General features: G+C 41.5%; 1 protein-coding gene and 1 long non-coding RNA gene across 5 annotated transcripts in view; one reads left to right on the top strand and one right to left on the bottom strand.

The window, feature by feature from the left end:
- LOC311595365 overlaps positions 1–21,096 on the bottom strand; it is a 40,018-nt gene that overhangs the window by 3,473 nt on the left and 15,449 nt on the right. The window contains exon 2 of the long non-coding RNA XR_014778414.1: positions 4,126–4,197. This is a non-coding gene — a long non-coding RNA (uncharacterized lncRNA). The remainder of the gene's footprint in view (positions 1–4,125; positions 4,198–21,096) is intronic.
- The window catches only part of LATS1 (large tumor suppressor kinase 1), a 36,898-nt gene that overhangs the window by 4,432 nt on the left and 11,370 nt on the right, over positions 1–21,096 (top strand). For 3 of the 4 annotated variants that reach the window (XM_084777982.1, XM_084777983.1, XM_084777985.1), the window contains 3 exons: positions 4,569–5,050; positions 9,671–9,818; positions 17,580–19,090. In XM_084777982.1, the coding sequence (XP_084634108.1) occupies positions 4,703–5,050; positions 9,671–9,818; positions 17,580–19,090 (2,007 nt within the window). In that variant the 5' untranslated portion in view covers positions 4,569–4,702. Of the gene's footprint in view, positions 1–232; positions 1,357–4,568; positions 5,051–9,670; positions 9,819–17,579; positions 19,091–21,096 lie in introns of those variants that run through there. The other variant, XM_084777984.1, reaches the window with a different exon arrangement.

Here is a 21,096-nt window from a genome sequence, read left to right as displayed (position 1 = left end):
ATAAATCCTTTGGCTTCCCCCATTCTCAGAACTAGGGTAATCATGTAATTGAAATTATCAGTCTTCTATAGTAGAGGCTGTTTTGAACTCACTATGTAGCTAAAGATGGGCTTGGACTTTGATTAGATATGTGCACTATACTTGCTTTATGTAGTGCTAGGGATTTAAATCAGGGCTTTGTGCTTGCTAGACAAGCAGGCTATCAACTATTTATGTTATTTTATTTTTTAAGGCAGGGTCTCCTTTCATCTGGTCTCAAATTTCCTACAAAGTCAAAGGTGACCTTGAACTTCTGATCCTGTTGTCTCTACATCTGAAGTACAGGTACCAGACACCAAGGTGCCATCAAACCCTGTTTAATCTGGTGCTGGGGAGAGAACCCAGGACTTTACCCATTCCAGGCCTTCACTCTACTAGTTGAACTCTATCCCCACTTTTTTGTTTGTTTGTTTGGGTTTTGAAGACCTCTGTGTAATACCCCTGGCTGTCCTGGAGCTCTCTTTGTAGACCAGGCTGGCCTTGAACTGACAGAGATGCGCCTGCCTCTGCCACCGAAGTGCTGAGATCAAAGGCGTGTGCCACCACTGCCATTTATTTATTTTTGAGACAAAGTCTTTATAACTCAGACTGGCCCAGAGCTCAGGAGATGTCATGAATGGAAGTTATATGAGGGCTTCAGCTGACACACTGAAACTTTGTTTGTTTCCCATTTATTTGTGTGTACATGCTAAAGGCAGATGTGGGGGTCAGAGGACAACTTGGGGGAGTTGGTTCTACCATGTGGGTTCTGGGGATTGAACTCAAGTCTTTAGACTTGGTTCCAAGCACCTTTCGTGCAAAGATATATTGCTGGCCCTTAGCATCCAATAAACTTTAGTTTTTAATAAGTGCCACATCCTTGCACAGCTTGGATCCAGGAAGCCTAGTGAGGGATGACGAGGTGCAATGAGGGAATGAAGAAAGGATGCACACGAAATCACGGAAAAGCTGGGATTTGGTGGTCTGGGCTCTCAGAGAAGCTGAAGTACCCCAAAAGCTCAGTGTGTTCATTCTATACAGCTGAACAAGGAGACAGGGTTAGACAGTCTTGTTAGGAGCAGTCTCTGTAGGGGAGCAGTCTTCAGGCTGAAAACATTCCTGGGGGCGGGGCACTATGGTGGACATTTTTCTGAGCACACTATCAACATTCATACTCAGACCAGAGGGAGGCTTTGCACCCCTCTTGAGCCTCGCCTGGGGAAGGTGTTACCACTCCTCTGGGCCTGAGGCATTGCTCCTTCACATGGCAGTGGTCATGTCAGCAACACATAGCCACTTGGGGCTTCACTCACTCCCTACCAGTAATGATAAGCACAAGTAAGTACATAACCCAACAACATCATCTTTGTCTTCATGGTCAAGTATTATATACCGAACATAATGATTAGTGTTGTCATTTTGTACAGCTGTCAGCATAGTAGTTTGTTTACGTCATCTCCACAGGGTTGAGAGTGATGCATTGTGATATGGCATTCCTTGGTGATAGGGAATTGTTTTAGCAGCTCTGGGAGGATAGTCTTATATTCTGCCTTTTCTTGATTGAAAGATCAATATATGACAAATGACTGTACATTATTAATTAGTTAATAGCAGTCATATAATCTTCAAGAATCTCTTCTTAATTTTTTCCATAAGACTATAAGGTAATGTTTTTTGTCATCATGTTAGCTATTAGAAGCAGCAGATATTTTGTTTCTGAGAGGGTATTATGTAGACCAGGCTGGACCAGTACTAGAAATCCTGCTTCAGTCTCCTAGCTGCTGGGGTTACATACATGCTCCAGGTACCATTTGGTACCAAACCACAGCTTGTTCAAATACTTTGTCACTATGAAACAGTTGTCCATTTTCCCAGCCTCCAGCATTACTTTATAATCAGAGAATAAATATACAAACAACAATGGCAGGATCTTATAGAATACTAGAGTTGTAACCACTGTAGCTGGTTAAAATCTGACCTCCTGCCTCAGCTTCCTAAGAGCTGGAGTCGTAGGTGTGAGCCACCACCGTGCATGTCTTAGCTTCTCTGATTATTGTGCCTAGTTCTAACTCAGGACCAGTTTTTAAAAGTCAGGTATGTTCCTCACAGGAATCACACTCGATGCTTACTTCTTTCTAGCCTGCCTGCATCTTCCCCTTGCTAATGACCTGCAGTTAGAGTTCACCTAAAGTCTTCTTGTGTTAAAAAAAAAAAAAAAAAAGATTTAACTCATGTGTAAAAGAGTGTTTCTCTTGCATAATATACACATGCCTAGTGCCCAGAAGACAGTGTCAGACACCCTGGAAGTGGAGTTAGGGATGATTGTGAACTGCAACCCTGTGGGTGGTGGAAACTGAACCCAGGTCCTCTGAGAAATCAGCAAGTGCTCCTAACCATTAAGTCATCTCTCCCCCTCCCTTCCTTTTCATTATTTTCATTATTCATATTTTCTCACTCCTGCTTGCCTTTTTATCTTTGTACAGTGGTAGTGGCTGGCTGACTCTCTTCCTATGGCAATTTTTCAATGAGCTTTGCTTTTTCTCATATGGGAAGTCTTTGTTTTCCACATTATTATTAATATTTGTTACACTTTCATCACTGATAACATACCTCAGAGAAACAGGGGAGTTAAGCTACATTGTCGCTGTGGCTTTAAAAGTCTTGGACCATCATGATGAGGGCACAGCAAAACAGCTCACATCATGACAGCTAGGAAGCATTAGGGTAAAGACAGAGTTACAACCTCAAGGACAAAACTAGGTGACTAACTTCTTCCATCTAGGCTGTACTGCCTGAAGTTTCTGGAACCTCCCCAAATAGGGATCATCAGCCTGGCACATAGGCTATAATGAGTGAGCCTCTGGAGGCATTTCCGAAGCCAGCCCCCAAAGGCTTGTGGTTATTTCAGAATGCTGTCAGGTTTTTCCAAGTGTGTCCATAGTGTCAAAATCCCCAACCTTGTTTTAAGAAAAACCCAAAGTCTTGCTGGCCATTGGAGGCATATGCCTTTGATCTCAGCACCCAGGAGGCAGAAGCTGGTTAATCTCTGAGTTCGAGGCCAGCCTGGTCTATAGAGTAAGTTCCGGATCATAGAAAGCAAGACCTCAAGAGAGTTAGCTACAAAGTGAGCCCCACTGTTTTTTAGAACAAGAATCTTAAAGTTCCATGAAGAGGTGACTGCCTGGAGGTACTGCGATATCAGGGCAGTGTGTGAGCGCCAGTTCCGTATCCCAGGTCCAAAAAAATCTATCTAGTATATTGTTCTCAGAGGAAGAATCAACAGATACTATCTTGATCTTAGCGAAAAGGCCCAGAGGTGATTGTAAGTAGAGTTAAAACGTTCTTATTTCATGTTTATGTGTATGTGTATGCATTTGCACACACCGTGGCACATGTGTGACCGCTAGAGGACAGCTTTATAGAATTGATTGTCTCATTGCATAGTGGATCCTAGGAATCAAACTCAGGTAATCAGGGTAGACAACAGCAGCTTCTCCTGCTGAGACGTCTGGCTGGCCCCCTCTTACTTTTGATCACAGTGACAAATTACTTCAGATAAGTTAAGAGAGGAAAAATATATTATGATTAATAGTTTTGGAGGTTGCAGGGATACATGACAGCCAGTAAGGACAAAAAGGGATCTGGGAATAAATATAGCTCCTAAGGATGTTCCTCCAGTGATCTACTTCTTTCATTTAGGGTGTACTTTCTAAAGTCTCTGGGACTTGTCATATGCAACCTATTTGTAGGAGTAAAAATATTTATGGCTTAGTCCAATGGAGGTGTGTGTCTTGTTCACATGCCCAGTGGGAGTCAGTAGGAGCTCAGTGCAGTGATTCAGACCCACTGACCCTCCCTGCTATAATCCACTATTTCAGAATGAGCCCTGTTAATATCCTTGAAGCAAGGAGTGCACCCAACTTTTAACTGCCTTAGTTCAAACTGAGACGTGTGACTCCTCTTCATAAGGCTTCTGTTGGAGCTACCCAGGAAGACAGAAGGAAATGCAGGAAAGCAACCTCTGCAGCAGTGCACTTATTAAAACAATTGGAGCGACAGGGAAACGGCTCTGCAGGGAAGGGCACACACTGGCAGCCTGAACCTTACCTCCAGGATGTGGATATCCTTAGTCACATCTTGCAGCTTGGGGAGTAAACCCAAACGTAGGTTTTGAGTCTTCTGAAAAAGTAATGCAAAACCTTTAAAAAGCACTAACATCCTTCTAAATAAATCTTACACTGAAGACTAATTTCTAAGATTTAAAATTGGAGAGGAGGCTGCCTAGTAATCCTGTACATTTATATAAGCTTTATATACTTACTAAAGCAGTTTTAAGATTTGTTTTTTCATCACAAGTACTACTAGTTAGAAATAATATAAATAGGCACAGAAAGGTGAAGTAACTTACCTTGATCCTATAGCACTACTTGATGCAATCTGAGCTTCAGCTGGGAGCTATCAACTCCCATGGCAGTGGGGGTTTCCACTAATACAAGGAACTGCTTTACTTATTAATCACTATAGCTTTCTTTATGTATTTCCTTTCTTAGGTTAGTTACTTCGATCATAAAGGATTTTAACATTCCTGGGAACGTGCTTTTCACCTTTGCTCAGAAGGAAGCTCTGAGCCTGTGGGTTAGCTCCTGAAGAAGTGTTTTGCAGGGGGCCACATATAGATGCTTCCATGAAGAGGGGTGAGAAGCCAGAAGGGTACAGACAGATGAGGCCTAAGACCTTTCCTGCCAGTAACTACCCTGGCAGCAGCCGACAAATGCTGCAGGAGATCCGAGAGTCCCTTAGGAATTTATCTAAACCATCTGATGCTGTGAAGGCCGAACATAACCTAAGCAAAATGTCAACGGAAGATCCCAGGCAAGTGAGAAATCCACCCAAATTTGGCACACATCATAAAGCCTTGCAAGAAATTCGAAACTCTCTACTACCATTTGCAAACGAGACGAGTTCTTCCCGGAGCCCTTCAGAAGTGAATCCACAGATGTTTCAAGATTTGCAGGCTGCTGGCTTTGATGAGGTAAGAACTTTTGTTTATTTGATTTGGTTTTTGGTTTTTCGAGACAGGGTTTCACTGTGTAGCCTTGGCTGTCCTGGACTCGCTTTGTAGGCCAGGCTGTCCTCGAACTCACAGAGATCTGCCTGCCTCTGCCTCCCCAGTGCTGGGATTAAAGGTGTGCAGCAGGGCTGAGGTAAGAACTTTTAAAGACAAAACAAAACAAAAACCCAAATGGTTCTTCTTGTCCTGTGAAGCAAACACCCCTCAGGAGAGCTCATAGGGAAGTATTCCTTTGAGAAGACTTAACTGGGCATACAGATTTGTGTGTCCCATTAATAAAGAATACTATGTTTATAATGCTGCAAAGTAGTATAACAAAATGAGTGTTATTTCTTTAGTTTTTTCTGTGCTAGTCCTAAATCCTGGAATTTCTCTCTATTTTAAAATTTATTTATCTTATGTATATGAGTGTTCTGCCTGCACACCTGCAGGCCAGAAGAGGGCATTAAATCACATTAGAGACGGTTGTGAGCCACCATGTGGTTGCTGGGAATTGAACTCAGGACCTCTGGAAGAACAGACGGTTCTAACTGCTGAGCCATCTCTCCAGCCCCCATAAATCCTGGAATTTCTATAGGTTCCATGGTGAAACTAGAGTGGAGGTGCAGTTGAAGAAAGCCCCAAGTGAAGACAGGAACAGGGAAGCTGTTTGAAATATGAACATCATGGTCTCGGTTGTTACTGGAGAAGTGACAACTCCAAGTCTATGAAATCTAGATTCGTCATAGGGACTGAGAATTATAGTAACTACCTTAGTATATTCATACAATTCAGGCCCAGTTTTAGATTCCCCAAACTGTTAAATCTTAGTTCAGACTACAAAGCCATGTCTTTACTATGTACTCCAGAGCTCCTTGTGAGACCTCCTCATAACACAGTTAATCATATTTTATTTATATTATTAATAACATTTTCTTCTCACAACAATATACTTTGTGAGTGAATATTTTAAGTGGCAGAAATCATTTTAGATCAAAATTGGCTGTGTTCAAGCTGTAGACATGGCTCACAGGTTAAGAGGCTGCACTCTCAGAGGACCCCACATGGAGGCTCACAACCATCTACAGCTCCACTTCAAGAGATTCCTTACCCTCTTCTGGCCTCCTCAAGCACATGGTGCAGATATATACACATAGGCAAATATTCATACGCATAAAGTAAATTAATTTAAAATTTGGCTATGTACATAAATCAGATAACAGACTTATTCTAAACTTACTTTCCCAAAAAATCAATAAAGCAGGTTGATCACAAGTCCAAGACAAGCCTGGGCTACAGAGTATGTTCACTGCCCTAACTCAAAAAGTAAAAAAGGGTACTGCCTTCCTCTACTTGCGAGGCTTAGACAAGAGAATTGCCACGAATTTGAGATTAGTTCCAAACCATCCTGAGCTACAGCGTGAAATGCTGCCCATACTCCAGAAAGAAAAGTAAAAGGAAGGCTTGAACACCTCAGTGTTACAATGCTTGTCTAGCACAAGTCAGGTTGTAGGTCCAATTCCTAATAATAAAGAAAAATTTAGTACCCTTTTCGCTCTCACATACCTGCCTTTGGTTAGCTCAGGTACATTCCAGTCTACAAGAGAAAATTATTTATCAGTAGTCTGTTCATTCAGTAGCTTTCTAATCTGTTTTTCATTGTAACCTGAAATTCTAAGTATTTTAGGACAAGTGAGTAACTGCCTCCCTCTTGAAGAGTGTACCTCCTGTGCTTTCTGAGTGTTATTGTATTCTTGATGTTTACAATGAATATCAAAGGAACATAGGAGGTCTGCCACTATCTGAGTCCCCAGCCTTGCACTCGTATGCTTTGCTTGCTTTCTCACTTAACTCTTGAGTCAGCCCTGTGAATTTGTTACACTTGAGAAGGTGGAGATCTGAAGTTAAATACTTAGAAAATCCTCACCATTCTGAAACGGAGCTTCTGGAACTCAACCTTGGATCAGTCTGATCCCAGATATCATTTGTTAGGGCAGGAGAGATAGTTCAGCAGTTAAATGCACTGACTGCACCCATGGTTGATTCCCTGCACCCACATGGTGTCTCACAACCATCTGTAATTCAAATTCCAGACAATCTTGACGGCCTCGTCTGCGCTCTGCAGGCACCAGGCACACAGGTGATGCATAGACATACAAATGTATTAATAATAATAACAACAACAGGGCTGGAGAGACTGCTCAGTGATTCAGAGTCCTGGCTGCTCTTCCAGAGGACCTGAGTTCAATTCCCGGCACCTACATGGCAGCTAACAACTGTCTATAACTCCAGTTTCAGGAGATGCAACACCTTTACACAGACATCATGGAGGCAAAACACCTATACACATAAAATAAAAATAAACCATTACTTTTTTTAATTATACCAAAACGTGTGTGTGTGTGTGTGTGTGTGTGTGTGTGTGTGTGTGTGTGTTTGCTTCAGCTAGTATCCAACCTAAAATTCTCCATCGTAACTACTCTAAATAGTTTTCTTTAATTTTCCTGAATTTACGTCCCTGTAAATATACTTCATTGAAATGTAAACGTAATTTTAAAAAGTTATGTCTATGGGTTTTGCTTACATATATGTCTTATGTACCACATGCATACAATGCCTGGGGAGGCCAGAAGGGGGCATGGAATCCCCTGAGACTGGAGTTACAGACAACTGTGAACCACCACATGGGTGCTTGGAGTCCAACCGCAATTTTCTAGAGAAGTCAGTACTTAACCACTGAGCTGTTCCTCTAGGCAGTATCCCAACCCCCTTCTTTTTCTTTCTTTAAGACAGAAGTTAAGCTATTAGGGTTGAGATAAGATAGATATTGAATCTCATTCGGAAATCTAGACCCAACAAGACAGGAAAAACACTTACTTCAAACGAGAGAAATGCAGATGGCCAAGTCACTATAAATGTAACATATATAGAACTCAGTATTCTCATGATTGTCACATGGTTCTCCCTGCTGTAGTTTGTTTTATACATGTGTAATAAAACAAAAGTATTAAAAAGAAAAAGAAAAAAAAAAGAAAATATAGCAAAACACACACACACACACACACACACACACACACAACCAAGAATTCACTATACAGCCCTTACCATGAATTTGCTATATAGTCCAGGCTGGCCTCAGACTTAGAGAATCACCTTTCTATATCTCAGTGGGAATACAAGGGACAGGTTTTCTTTTGTTTCAGATTTTATTCTGGTTGCCTGGTGGCTTGGCTTTGGGTTTTGTTTTGTTTTGTTTTTGTTTTTGTTTGTTTGTTCGTTTTGGTTTTGTTTTGTTTTTGAGACAGGGTCTCTCTGTGTAGCCTTGGCTGTCCTAGACTTGCTTTGTAGACCAGGCTGGACTTGAACTCATAGTGATCCGCCTGCCTCTGCTTCCTGAGTGCTGGAATTAAAGATGTGCACCACCACACTCGGCTGGTTTTGGTTTTTTTGAGACAAGGTTTCTGTATGTACCTCTGGTTGTCCTGGAACTCAGAGTTCTGCCTACCTCTGCCTCCTGAGCTCTGGGAGTAAAGGCATACACCACCATGGCCCAGCTTGTTATTTCAATTATGTGTACATGTGTGCCTGAATATGTATTTGTGCACATGAATACAGGTGCCCTCTGAGGCCAGAGAAGGGCATTGGATTCCTTAGAACTGAGGTGGCTGTGAGCTATCTGATGTAGGCACTAAAAATCACACTCAGGTCCTTTGCATGAGTGCTGGGATTAGAGGCTTTCACACCATGCTTGGCATATGTAACCTCTTAAGAGAGTAAAAACTAGCTAGGAATTCCGTTACTGTTAGACATACTGACAAAGGTACTTAATAAAATGCTTTAATGATATAAAAAGTCATTTCTAGAGTTTTAAAGGTTTATACTTTTTTAAATTATTGTTGTTTGTGGCAGGCTTGTGCTCTGACACATACTTGGAGGACAGACAACAACATTATGAATTCAGTTCTCTCTTTTCTAGAGACTGATTTCAAATTGCCAGGCCTGCAAGGCGAGCACATTTATCTTTTGTGTGTTTTCAGTATTTGCATTGTTTTTTGAAATATGATAATCATTGTTTATCTAAGAAAATGAAAAATAATCAAAACCACATTGCTGTATTTACTCTAAAAAAGTTAATACTAGAAGGAAGCAGCAAGCATGCTACATAAAGATGAAAATATTAAAGAAACATTTCTAAGATTAGAAGGTTTGTTTTGTTTCTTTATAGCTTGAGATGTATGGGGCTATTTTAGTAAGTACAAAGAAAATACTAATAATAGGGTGTGGGGACTGGCTAGCTGGCTCAGTAGGTAAGGGGCGTGCTGACAAGCCTGAAGACCTGAGCCTCAGCCCTAGGACCCTTGAACAATGAAAAGACAGAACTACTTCCTGCAAGTTGTCCTCTGACCTCCACACACTCACCTTGGCATTCTTGTGCACACGCATGCACATACACACACAAAATAAATGAAAAGAAAAGAAAACACAATTAGGTTTGGGGCACTGTCTTTCATAACTAGGAATTTCTCTTGTGCTTACTACTTTTGTTCTTTCCTTCTGCTAATTATATTTAAATTGTCTTTTTTTGTTAAAATTTTGGATCAGGACATGGTCATTCAAGCTCTTCAGAAAACTAATAACAGAAGCATAGAGGCAGCTGTTGAATTCATTAGTAAAATGAGTTACCAAGATCTTCGTCGAGAGCAGATGGCTGCAGCAGCTGCCAGACCTATTAATACCAGCATGAAACCAGGTAATTCATCTTTTTTTCCTTATCTCTTCTTTCTTATGGTATAGCATGGAACACCTGAATATGTCAAATTTCTGGTCTTAGAAACTGCTGATATTGCCAGGTATGGTGGCACACTCCTGGCAGAATCAACATTTGGGAGATGGAGGCTGGGGAATCAGCAATTCAAGGCCAACCACAGCTACAAAGTGAATTCAAAGTCAGCTTGAACTATAGGAAATCCCGTCTCAAAAAAACAAACAAACAAACAAAAAAAAAAAACAAGAAGGAAGGAGGGAGGGAGGGGAGTGTGGAGAGACAAAGTGACAAGGCACTGCTGTTCGCATCTGTATTAGTCAAGGTTCTCTAGAGAAGAAGAACTGATAGAAATAAAAGGCGGAGTAGGGGATGGAGCGGGGAGCTGGAGAGATGGCTCAGCAGTTAAGAGCACTGGCTGCTTTTCTAGAGGTCCTGAGTTCAATTACCAGCAATGTCATGGTGGCTCACAACCATCTATATGTGATCTAATATGCACTGTATATATAATAAATAAATCTTTAAAAAAATAAATGAAAGGGGATATATTTAAATGTTAATATTGTGTGTCTGTGTGTGTATGTGTACACCACATGCATTCCTGGTGCCCATTGGGATCTGGACTCTGGAGCGATTGTGAACTACCAACCATGTGGGTACTAGGAGCTGAACTAGGTCCTCTGCAGGAACGGCAAGCACTCTTAGCCTTTGCATCCCTCTAGCCACCTCCTGTAGGCTCAATTTTCTTAACGAAAATTTTTATTACGAACTTATTAACTGTGAGTATAACCTGACTAACCTAAATGATAGAAAAAGGAGATTAGAGAATATAATAACAAAACTGTAAGGACATCAGATCCAAGGAACAATTCTCCTGGCATAATCAGCAGGATTTCTTCTGCTGGAACCTGGAGTAACCAGAACTCAGAACCTCAGCAGGAACTCAGAGCCCCGAAGCCTTCCTGAGAGCAGTTCTCTCTAGAAACATCTCCAAGTGGAGCGATGAACAGACAAAACTATCCCAAGTCTCCAAAGCCCTGCCTCTTGTTTCTGGCTTATTTATATATCTCCTCCCAGAGTCTGTTCATGGATCTTTTTAGCTGGCAACAATCAACCTCCCGCATGAGGTGGTTTGTCTTCTAGTGGATTAACCTCACCTGTTCTCTCACAAGACCGTTCTCCATCCCATACTTGGGATCATAACAAAAACAGGTTTATCTCTCCTTCAACCTCCTCCAAGGGAATTTATTAAAGTGACTTTATAATATTGGTCTGGCTACTCCAACAATTGCTGTCTCTCCTGATTGAAAGGTCAATCTAGTTGTCCAGTTTACTCTGTTGGAATCCCACAGAAGTAGGTTCTAATACCAGCAAAGAAATGCCTCAGCCACAGGATACATGAATTTGCCAACAAGAGTGAGGGCAAGCAGACAAAACCCAAAAGCTTTTTTTCTTCCATGTCCTCCTGTGTGAGCTGCCATCAGGAGATGTGACCCAGATTTGGGTGAGTCTTTGCACCTCAGATGATGCAGTCAATCCCTAACATGTGCCAAGCTGCTTGGATTTTAGTTGATTCCAGATAAGGCAAGTTGACAGCCAAGATTAGCATTATAGCATCCAATAAAGGGAGGGTTCAAGTCTTAAGTTAAGAAAATAGCATATGGGAGTTCCAGTCTAGCCAGAACTACACAGTGAGAACCTGTATCAAGATAAATAATTGAACAAACAAGTATCTTTTTAAAAATCATGTCACTATTAATAACAACAATATTTTCCCCATGGGAAATTTGAGTAGGTCTGTCTATGTGATGGTTCTTACTTAGGAAATAAATTTGTAAAGCAAAAAAAGGAGAAAAACATCATTCTAAGTCCTGCTTGTTCATTTTCTCTACCATGCATAACTTTCTTTGTTACTAAGTATTCTACAAAAATTATTTTAGTGATGCTAAGGCCTGCATGGGCCTCAGGCTGATAAGCACACATTCTAGAACTGATTAAAGCTCCATTGAGATTCACTGCATGTTTTATTTAGCTACTATCCCATTTGCTCAGATAGTGCCCAGTGCTAGGGTCTGAGCTTAGGCATGCTAGGTAAATCATTTATCACTGTGCTATATCCCTAAGTATCCCTACTTTAAAAATAAACTCCAAAAATCCTGCACATGTAAGGCTTTTAGCTTTCTAACAGTAAATTTCAAAGAACTTGGCAATTTTTGGAGGTTTATAGACATTACTGTCCAGAAAATGGTGGGACCCTATCATTCTATAATGAGAACGTCTATATTTGTAAGGCCTGCATAATGCCATTTTTATCTGTTTAGTGCCTTTGAAATACTATATCCTTTTTAAAATTATTTTTTATTATACTTTTTTTTTCAGACAGGGTTTCACTATGAAGCCTTGGCTGGTTTAGAACTTGCTATATAGACTAGACTGCCCTCAGACTTTAGAGATTCATCTATGTAGAGTGATCATTAATAATTATTGATTCAAGCTGGGTGTGGTGGCGCATGCCTTTGATCCCAGCACTCTCAAGGCAGAGGCAGGTGGGATTGCTGTGGGTTCAAAGCCAACTTGGTCTACAAAGCGAGTCCAGGACTGCCAGGGCTCCACGAGAGACCCTGTCTCATAAAACCAAAAAGAAAAAAAAATTACTGATTCATAGTATTAATTATGATGCAGTTACTCTTTAACCAGCTATTTACCCAAGTAACAACACATGGAAACTGTGATTTATTTACTTAGCCTAGAGCACAATACTGAGCAATAACTACTCCATCCTAACCCTCCAAGCTAGTCTAGCTACTCCCAGCCAGATTCCCACAATATGCTTGCTTTGTAAATCATTTCCTGGATCTGGATCACTCCACTTGGTTCTTCCCTGTCCTCTCCTTGTGGCTCAATCTTCTACTTCCTTTTCTCTTTCTGCTCCCCTCGCTGGGCCCAGACATCCCAACATTCCACCCTATTCTCTGTATTGGCAGTATAGAGAACAAATGGTGGACATGTTTACACAAACTTGAGACAGGAGATATTTAGAATATACATTACAGTGCCATGTCTGGATTGAAACTAGATAGTGGGGTAGAAAACTCAGCATTTGAATGAACAAGACCTGTACACAATCCACAAAAGTTTGTGCCAACAGACCTATCTCAGCCTTCAGGTGCTGGGAGTAAATACATGCACCATACTGCCCTATCCTATCTCAGTTATTTTCCTTCTTTCTTTCTTTCTTTCTTTCTTTCTCTCTCTCTCTTTTTTTTCTTTCGGTTTTTTGAGACAGGGTTTCTCTGTGTAGTCTTGCCTGTCCTGGACTCGTTTTGTAGACCAGGCTGGCCTCGAACACACAGAGATCCGCCTGCCTCTGCCAGGATTCCTGGCCCTATCTCATTTTCATTCACATTGCTTTGAAAATTGATGAGCATTTGTTTAATGGCTTTGTGGTGTGCATGTACGGGCGCTCGTGTGTGTGTGTGTGTGTGTGTGTGTGTGTGTGTGTGTGTGTGTGTGTGTGTATGTGTGTGTGTGTGTGCGTGTACGTACAGTTGCACATGTGTTTGCTTGCCAGAGGCCAGAGGTAGATTTCAGATATCTTCCTAGTTGCTCTTCACCCTGTATTTTGAAACAAAGTCTCTTCCTGAACTTTGAGTCCATGAATTTCACTAGACTCCTGGCCAGCAATCCCCAGGGAGCCTTCATTTCCATCTCCTCAGTGCTTAGATTATAGGTTCCTGTGCATCATCCAGCTTTTACATGGTGCTGTTATGAGCACTCTGCCAATTAAGCCATTTCCTCAGCTCTGTATAATGGCTTTTGTGGGGTTTGTAGTTTGGTTTTTGGTGTTGGGTATTGAATTTGAGACCTTGCATATACTAGTAAATATGTACTTATTCGCTGTTTTAATCATGTGTTTCCCTTTGCCATTGACTTAGAAGAGGATTTTATTCATTTTTTCTTTTCTTCAACACAGTTTTTGATCAACCACTGTTTGAGACTTTTCCTGCTAGTTGAGTATGTGCCTGGTAATTTTCAGAACTTATATTCTAATATCAGAATATTGGGTCTGGAGTTGTGAAAACAAGACACCAAGGACATCCTGTAATGGAGCAAAAGTTTATTTTTCCAGGCAAAAAGAATAACTGGCTTCCAGGGATGCTACTCTAATAATGGAATAGGGAACCACTCATCACAGTCTTTTTAAAGCAAAAATCATTGGCAGAATGGCAAGTACAGGAAGGGAGAACACAGTCTTGTCTGGCTGGTCAGTACCAGGTGGACGCATTACTTTTAACAAGGCAGGGCACGGCAGGAGGTGCTAAGGACCAGGGAGTTAACAGTGTGTGGACTCAGCAGTAGTAACCTAGCTCGAGACTGGGGACATCTGTGTGTCCTTTACTAATAGGTGGTCTTTCTGCCTTCCCAGAACTGAAGGCCTGTGTGTACTAAGAATTGCGGGGTGGGTGGGGGGTGCACAGGCCCAAGATGGAGTCTGGGTTGTTAGTCTCTTCAAGAACCCAGATAGCAGCCGGGTGTGGTGGTGCACACCTTTAATCCCAGCACTCGGGAGGCAGAGGCAGGGGCAGGTGGATTTCTGAGTTCAAGGCCAACCTGGTCTACAGCCAAGGCTACACAGAGAAACCCTGTATCAGAAAAACAAACAAAAAGAACCCAGATAGCCACAATACACATGGCATAGTTGTGTGAGTAAGGAGGGGAAAGGTACATGGTACTGGACTCCTTTGGGAGGAATTTTTGCCTTAATCAAGATCAGAGCTGGGTTTGGTAGATCACATCCATACTCCCAGTAACTCATGAGCTAGAGGCCTAGGCTACATACCAAACATGTCTGAAAAAACAAAATGTAGATCAAGGTCAGAGGAAAACTCTCTAAAAAATGGATCCTTTTGTGTGTGTGTAGGTGAATGGAGGGTGTCAGTTGTTTTCTTGTTCATTTGTTTTGAGACAGAATCTTGCATTATAGCTAAGGCTGGGCCAGAACTCAATATAGCACAGGTTACCTTGAGCTGGCAATTGCCTCCTTTTTTATTAATTTTAATTTTTTGATTGATTGAATTAATGTATATGAGTACTTTATCTGCATGTATCCCGGCAGACCAGAAGAGGGCATCAGATCACATTATAGATGGTTGTTAGCCACCATGTGGTTGCTGGGAATTGAACTTGAGACCTCTGGAAGAGCAGGAGGCGCTCTTAACCGCTGAGCTATCTCTCCAGCCTGGCAGTAGCTTCAAACTTCCCAAGTGCTAGGATTACAGGATGACTGTTTCATTTGTGGGATCATAATTATAGCTGAAGCTGACTTGAGGAGCAAAAGTTAAAACAACTCTGAGAGATGTTTTTTCTAAGGACATACTGAAGACATTGATGCGAACAATACAAATCAAACTGTGTGTTTGTGTGTGTGTGTGTGTGTGTTGGGGAGACCTCAGGTTTCTTCAATTTCCAATTAATGATGAATTATTAGGCAGGCCTGGAACTCTAAGTAGACTAGGTTGGCCTTGAACTTGAGATCCACCTGCCTCTGCTTCTCAAGCACTTGGATTAAAGGTATGCACCACCATGATCAGTTTAATAATTTTACAAAGTACAGGAGTTGATGAAGCTGAGATGAAGGCAGTAGATAGTCATCCATATAGATGTAAAAATTATATAATGATGGCATGTCTTAAGGTAGAACAAGAGCCAGAATTGTGGGTGAATGAAAAGTGAAGCCGAGCACGATGACTCAGGTCTGTAATCCTAGCACTCAAGAGACAAAGGAAGGATTGGGCAAGTCAAGGCTAACTTGGGCCATCTTATAAAACCCTGTCTCAAAATACCAAACAGAAAAATGGGAGTCCCTGAGTTCAGGCCCTAGTATTTGAGAAGAAAAGAGGAAAGGAGGAGACGAAGGGGGGTATTAGGTGAGAGAGTGTAAATATGTCCCCCAGGTAAGGATCACTTCAGAAGAACTAGCCTTTTAAAAGGAATTGAAAGCAAAAATAGAAGCTCAATTTTGAACCCATATTTTTGTTTGGTTTGGAAAAAAGAACATCAACAAAACTTAATTTTGCATTGTTTTGAGACAAGGTCTCCAGGCTGGAGAGATGGCTTAGTAGCTGAGAAAGTGTACTTTGGGGTGGGAGGAATATAAAAAGAAATTAGCATGTCAATACCTAGGGTTTATTGCTGTGAAGAGACATCATGACTGAGACAACTCTTATAGAGGAAAACATTTAATACATTTAGTAGCACTGGCTTACTTGGTGGGAAGCATGCAGCACACAGGCAGACTTGATGCTGGAGAAGGAGCCTAGAGTTCTCCATCTGGATCGGCAGGTAGCAGCAAGAGAGAGGGAGCCACTGGGCCTGGCTTGAGCTTCTGAGACCGCAGAGTCCACCTCTAGAGACACACTTCCTCCAACAAGGCCACATGTCCTAATCCTTTCAAATAGTGCCACTCCCTATGAGCCTGTGGGGACCATTTTCATTCAAACTAACTACATCAAGATTAAAAAAAGTATGTGTACTGCTTTGCAGAGGACCCAAGTTTTCATCCCAGTACCCATGTCAAAAGGATTACAATTCTAGCTCCAGGAGATTTGATGCCTCTGATCTCCAAGCTTAGGTACACAGACACATACATATAATTAAAAATAAATAAATAAATAAAGATAATAATAAAATTTAAAATAAGATTAGTAATAAAAATAAGTTTTTTAAAAAGATAAAGAGACAAGGTCTTTGTAGCTTTGGCTAGACTCAAACTTGGTAAGTACTTTTTTTTATTTTTTGGTAAGTACATTTTGAGTTTTAGGTCATCCTGATGTCTCAAAAAAAAAAAAATCCTCCCTGCCTTCTCTTCCTCCTCCAAAAATAAAACTAAAAATAAAAAAATTGAAAAAGTCAAATAAGGGCTGGTAAGACAGATCATTGGGTGAAGCACCTACCACCAAACCAAGGAACCCAGCTGGACCCCTGTGACCTATGCAGTGGAAGGAGAGAGCCAGCTCCCTCAAGTTGTTTTCTGACCTACACGTGCGCACTCTGGCACATGTATATCCACACATACAATACAAAATTAGTAAGACATAATAAACAGGTTTTTAAGTACAACCACTTGCTGAAATGTTACTTTAGAACCTTTGTGGGTAGGGGCTAAATCAAGCTCACTAACCTCACCTATGCAGGAGGGCTTGATGGGAATAAAATCTACTCTGTTCCATCTGGGCCGGATGGTTTACTTTTCCCAGTACATGAAAGTCTAAAGCAGGAAGTTCAAGAATTTGAAGCCAGCCTGGGCTACAAGACAAATGCAACCCTTAGAATAATTACTGAATTATTTTGGGCAGTTTCCAAGAATGCATTGGTTTCTTGTTATTTTTATGTGTCATGAATGTATTTTGTACATGTATATATGTGGACCCCTCCATCTAGTTCCTATGTAGTTCAAAAGAGGGCGTCGGATCCCCTGGAGCTGGAGTTACCATTGTGAGCTGCGGTATGGGTGCTGGGAACTGAACATGGGTCCTTTATAAGAGCAGTAGCTCTCTTAACCATTGAGCAGTGTCTCCAGCCCCAAGAATATACTGTAATTAACTGTAGTCAACGGGTTATAAGGTTAATCTCTTGGCTTAGTCCTTTTTACAATTTTTAAACTTGGCTATCAGTAGTATCAGAATTCTGAGATAAATGATTGTAAATGAGAGGTTAAAAACATGACTCTTCTCTCTTTTATAATCACAGGAAATGTACAACAATCAATTAACCGAAAACAAAGTTGGAAAGGTTCTAAAGAGTCTCTAGTTCCTCAGAGACACGGCCCACCTCTAGGAGAAAATGTGGTCTACCGTTCGGAAAGCCCCAACTCACAGGCAGATGTAGGAAGACCTCTGTCTGGATCTGGCATTGCAGCATTTGCCCAAGCTCACCCAAGCAATGGACAGAGAGTGAACCCTCCGCCACCTCCTCAAGTTAGGAGCGTTACCCCTCCACCACCTCCTCGAGGCCAGACCCCCCCTCCACGAGGCACAACACCACCTCCTCCCTCATGGGAACCAAACGCTCAGACAAAGCGCTATTCTGGGAACATGGAATACGTAATCTCCCGAATCTCTCCTGTTCCACCTGGGGCATGGCAGGAGAGCTACCCTCCACCACCCCTCAACACTTCGCCTATGAATCCTCCCAACCAGGGACAGAGAGGCATTAATTCTGTTCCAGTTGGCAGACAGCCAATCATCATGCAAAGTAGTAACAAATTTAACTTTCCACCAGGGAGGGCTGGAGTTCAGAATGGTGGTGGTCAGACTGATTTTATCATGCACCAAAATGTCCCCGCTGGTGCTGTGAATCGGCAGCCACCACCTCCATATCCTCTGACCCCAACTAATGGACAAAGCCCTTCTGCTTTACAAACAGGGGGTTCTGCTGCTCCTCCATCATATGCCAATGGAAATATTCCTCAGTCGATGATGGTACCAAACAGGAACAGCCATAACATGGAGCTTTATAATATTAATGTCCCTGGACTGCCAACAACCTGGCCCCAGTCATCTTCTGCTCCTGTCCAGTCATCCCCAAGCAGTGGGCATGAAATTCCTACGTGGCAACCTAACATACCAGTGAGGTCAAATTCTTTTAATAACCCGTTAGGAAGTAGAGCGAGTCACTCTGCTAATTCTCAGCCTTCAGCCACTACCGTCACTGCGATCACACCAGCTCCTATTCAACAACCTGTGAAAAGCATGCGTGTCCTGAAACCAGAGCTGCAGACTGCGTTGGCCCCTACCCATCCTTCTTGGATACCACAGCCAGTTCAGGCGGTTCAGCCTAACCCTTTTTCTGAGGGTGCAGTTTCAAATGTACCTGTCATCCCACCTGTTGCTGAAGCTCCAAGCTATCAAGGTCCACCACCACCTTACCCAAAACATCTGCTACACCAAAACCCATCTGTTCCTCCATATGAGTCAGTAAATAAACCCTGCAAGGATGAACAGCCTAGCTTACCCAAGGAGGAGGATGGTGAGAAGAGTTTGGACAGTGTTGACTGTGGGGATAAAGAAAAGAAACAGATTACAACATCACCTATCACTGTTCGGAAAAACAAGAAAGATGAAGAACGAAGAGAGTCTCGAATTCAGAGCTACTCCCCTCAGGCTTTTAAATTCTTTATGGAGCAGCATGTAGAAAATGTCCTGAAATCTCATCAGCAGCGTCTGCATCGGAAAAAACAACTAGAAAATGAAATGATGCGGGTAAAACTTTTAAAAATATTTTCATGTTTGATCATATCTTTCCTCCGTACTTTAAATTCTTGTAGCAAGTGTAATATGTTGCCAATAACTTGAGTAAACTTTGTGAGAACTTATTATAGCATTTCAGTGATTTATTCAGTATTTCATGTAATAAGATTCTTATGTAACTTTCAATTACATACCTTATAATAAAGTATGGGATATGGGAATTGGAACAAGGTTAATTTCTAGGGTTTTGCTTTTGTTTTTTGTTTTTTTTTTGTTGACTTTTCAGGGTAGGGTTTCACTGTGTAATCCTGGCTCTGTAGACCTGGCTACCCTTAGAGATCTGCCTGCCTCTGTCTTCCAAGTACTAGGATTAAAGGCATGTGCCACCACCATGTCCTAGCAATTTCTAGGTTTTATACATTATTTTACAACATACAAAAATCAGCTAGAAATACCTGGGTTATCTTTTTTTTTTTTTAATGTTGTAGAAGAGTTTATTAAATGAGCATGAGGGGCAGGGGAGAAGGAAAAGGGGGAAGAGTACTGCAGAGACAGACAGAGACAGGAAAAGTGAGAGGAAGAGAAAGCCTGAGTTTTATACATATAAAAAACATTGCTTTTTACTTGAGAATTTGGTGTTTATTCTTCACATACGCATTATTAGAAAGTGTCTGGTGGCATACGCCTGTAATCCCAGCACTTGGGAGGCAGAGGCAGGCGGATCAATGTGAGTTCAAGGCCAGCCTGGTCTACAAAGCAAGTTCAGAACAGCCAAGGCTACACAGAGAAACCCTGTCTCAGATTTAAAAAAAAGAAAGAAAGAAAGAAAGAAAGTGTCAATATCACCATGCCTGGTGGTACATACCTTTAATCCCAATACTAAGGAGGCAAAGGCCAGTGGTCAGCCTTGTTGCTTCCCAGGCAACCACAGCTACATAACAAGGCACACACACGGAAAAAAAACTTTTTAAAAAATTGTCAGTTGGCTGGTGGTGGTGCACGGTTTTAATCCCATCACCTGGGATGCAGAGGCGGGCAGATCTGTTGTGAGTTCAAGGCTAGCCAGGACGATTACACAGAGAAACCCTGTCTTGGGGAGGGCGGGGCAAAAAAGAGGGGAAAAAAAGGTCTTTATCACTTCACAATTATTTTCCTCTTCTAATTATATTTGAGGAAATTATGCTGAAATTGTTGAGTGCATGAAGGAGATCAGAGTACTGAGCCCTCCCTTTAGGTTGGGTACACTCTGCTCCCATGCAGATGTCTTTGGTACTATGGTAGAGCTGTCACATCATGGTTGTATCATATGCTCAGAATGCAAAGCTTTGAATCCTCCACCCTTCTACACCGACCACTCAAAAGTGTACGAAGATTCTGCTTTTCGTGATGAAAGAAAATGATTTTTTCAAGTCTCACTTTATAGTTCGGTACACTATTTTCTTACTATAAATAATTGTGTTAAATGAGAAATACCACAAATTCTATTTGTATTGTTCTTAGAATTTCTTACTAAAGTCTGTCTGTGTATTTTCTTAGTTTATTTTTCCTTTTTCCTCTTCACTTTCACTAATAGCTGACTTAAACTTTCATGGTGTTGGAAGCTTTGCTGACTTCTGTAGCCTCCATTACTGTGTAGGCAAGTAAGATTTTAAGAGAAAGAGTTCTGTACTAAGTCTGGCATGCTACCACTCTGAAAAGACTTTGCATGCAAATGCACATCCTAACAGAAGCATAAGGTTGCTGTATTGAAATTAGTCTTGCATTTCTAAAATTAGGCTCTACTTTTCCAAGTCTTGTCCTTTTAAACTTTAGTGAATTCTTTACTAGCCAATGAAACCCCCTGCCTTCTAAGTCAGGTATTCTGTTGCTGCTTAGAAGTTGACCTTTGTGTTTACCTGGCTGTTGATAATGTCCTTATTCACAATAACTTTAAAAAAACTATTTCAGAATAGTAAAATAAGAAGCACAGTTGTCCCTTAGAGGTGCACTAGGAGTCTCATGGTGTTCACTGAGAAAGA

This window comes from Acomys minous (assembly GCF_964271855.1).
Source record: "Acomys minous genome assembly, chromosome: 3".
NCBI lineage: Eukaryota > Metazoa > Chordata > Mammalia > Rodentia > Muridae > Acomys > Acomys minous.
This window is presented reverse-complemented; position numbering and strand designations above follow the sequence as displayed.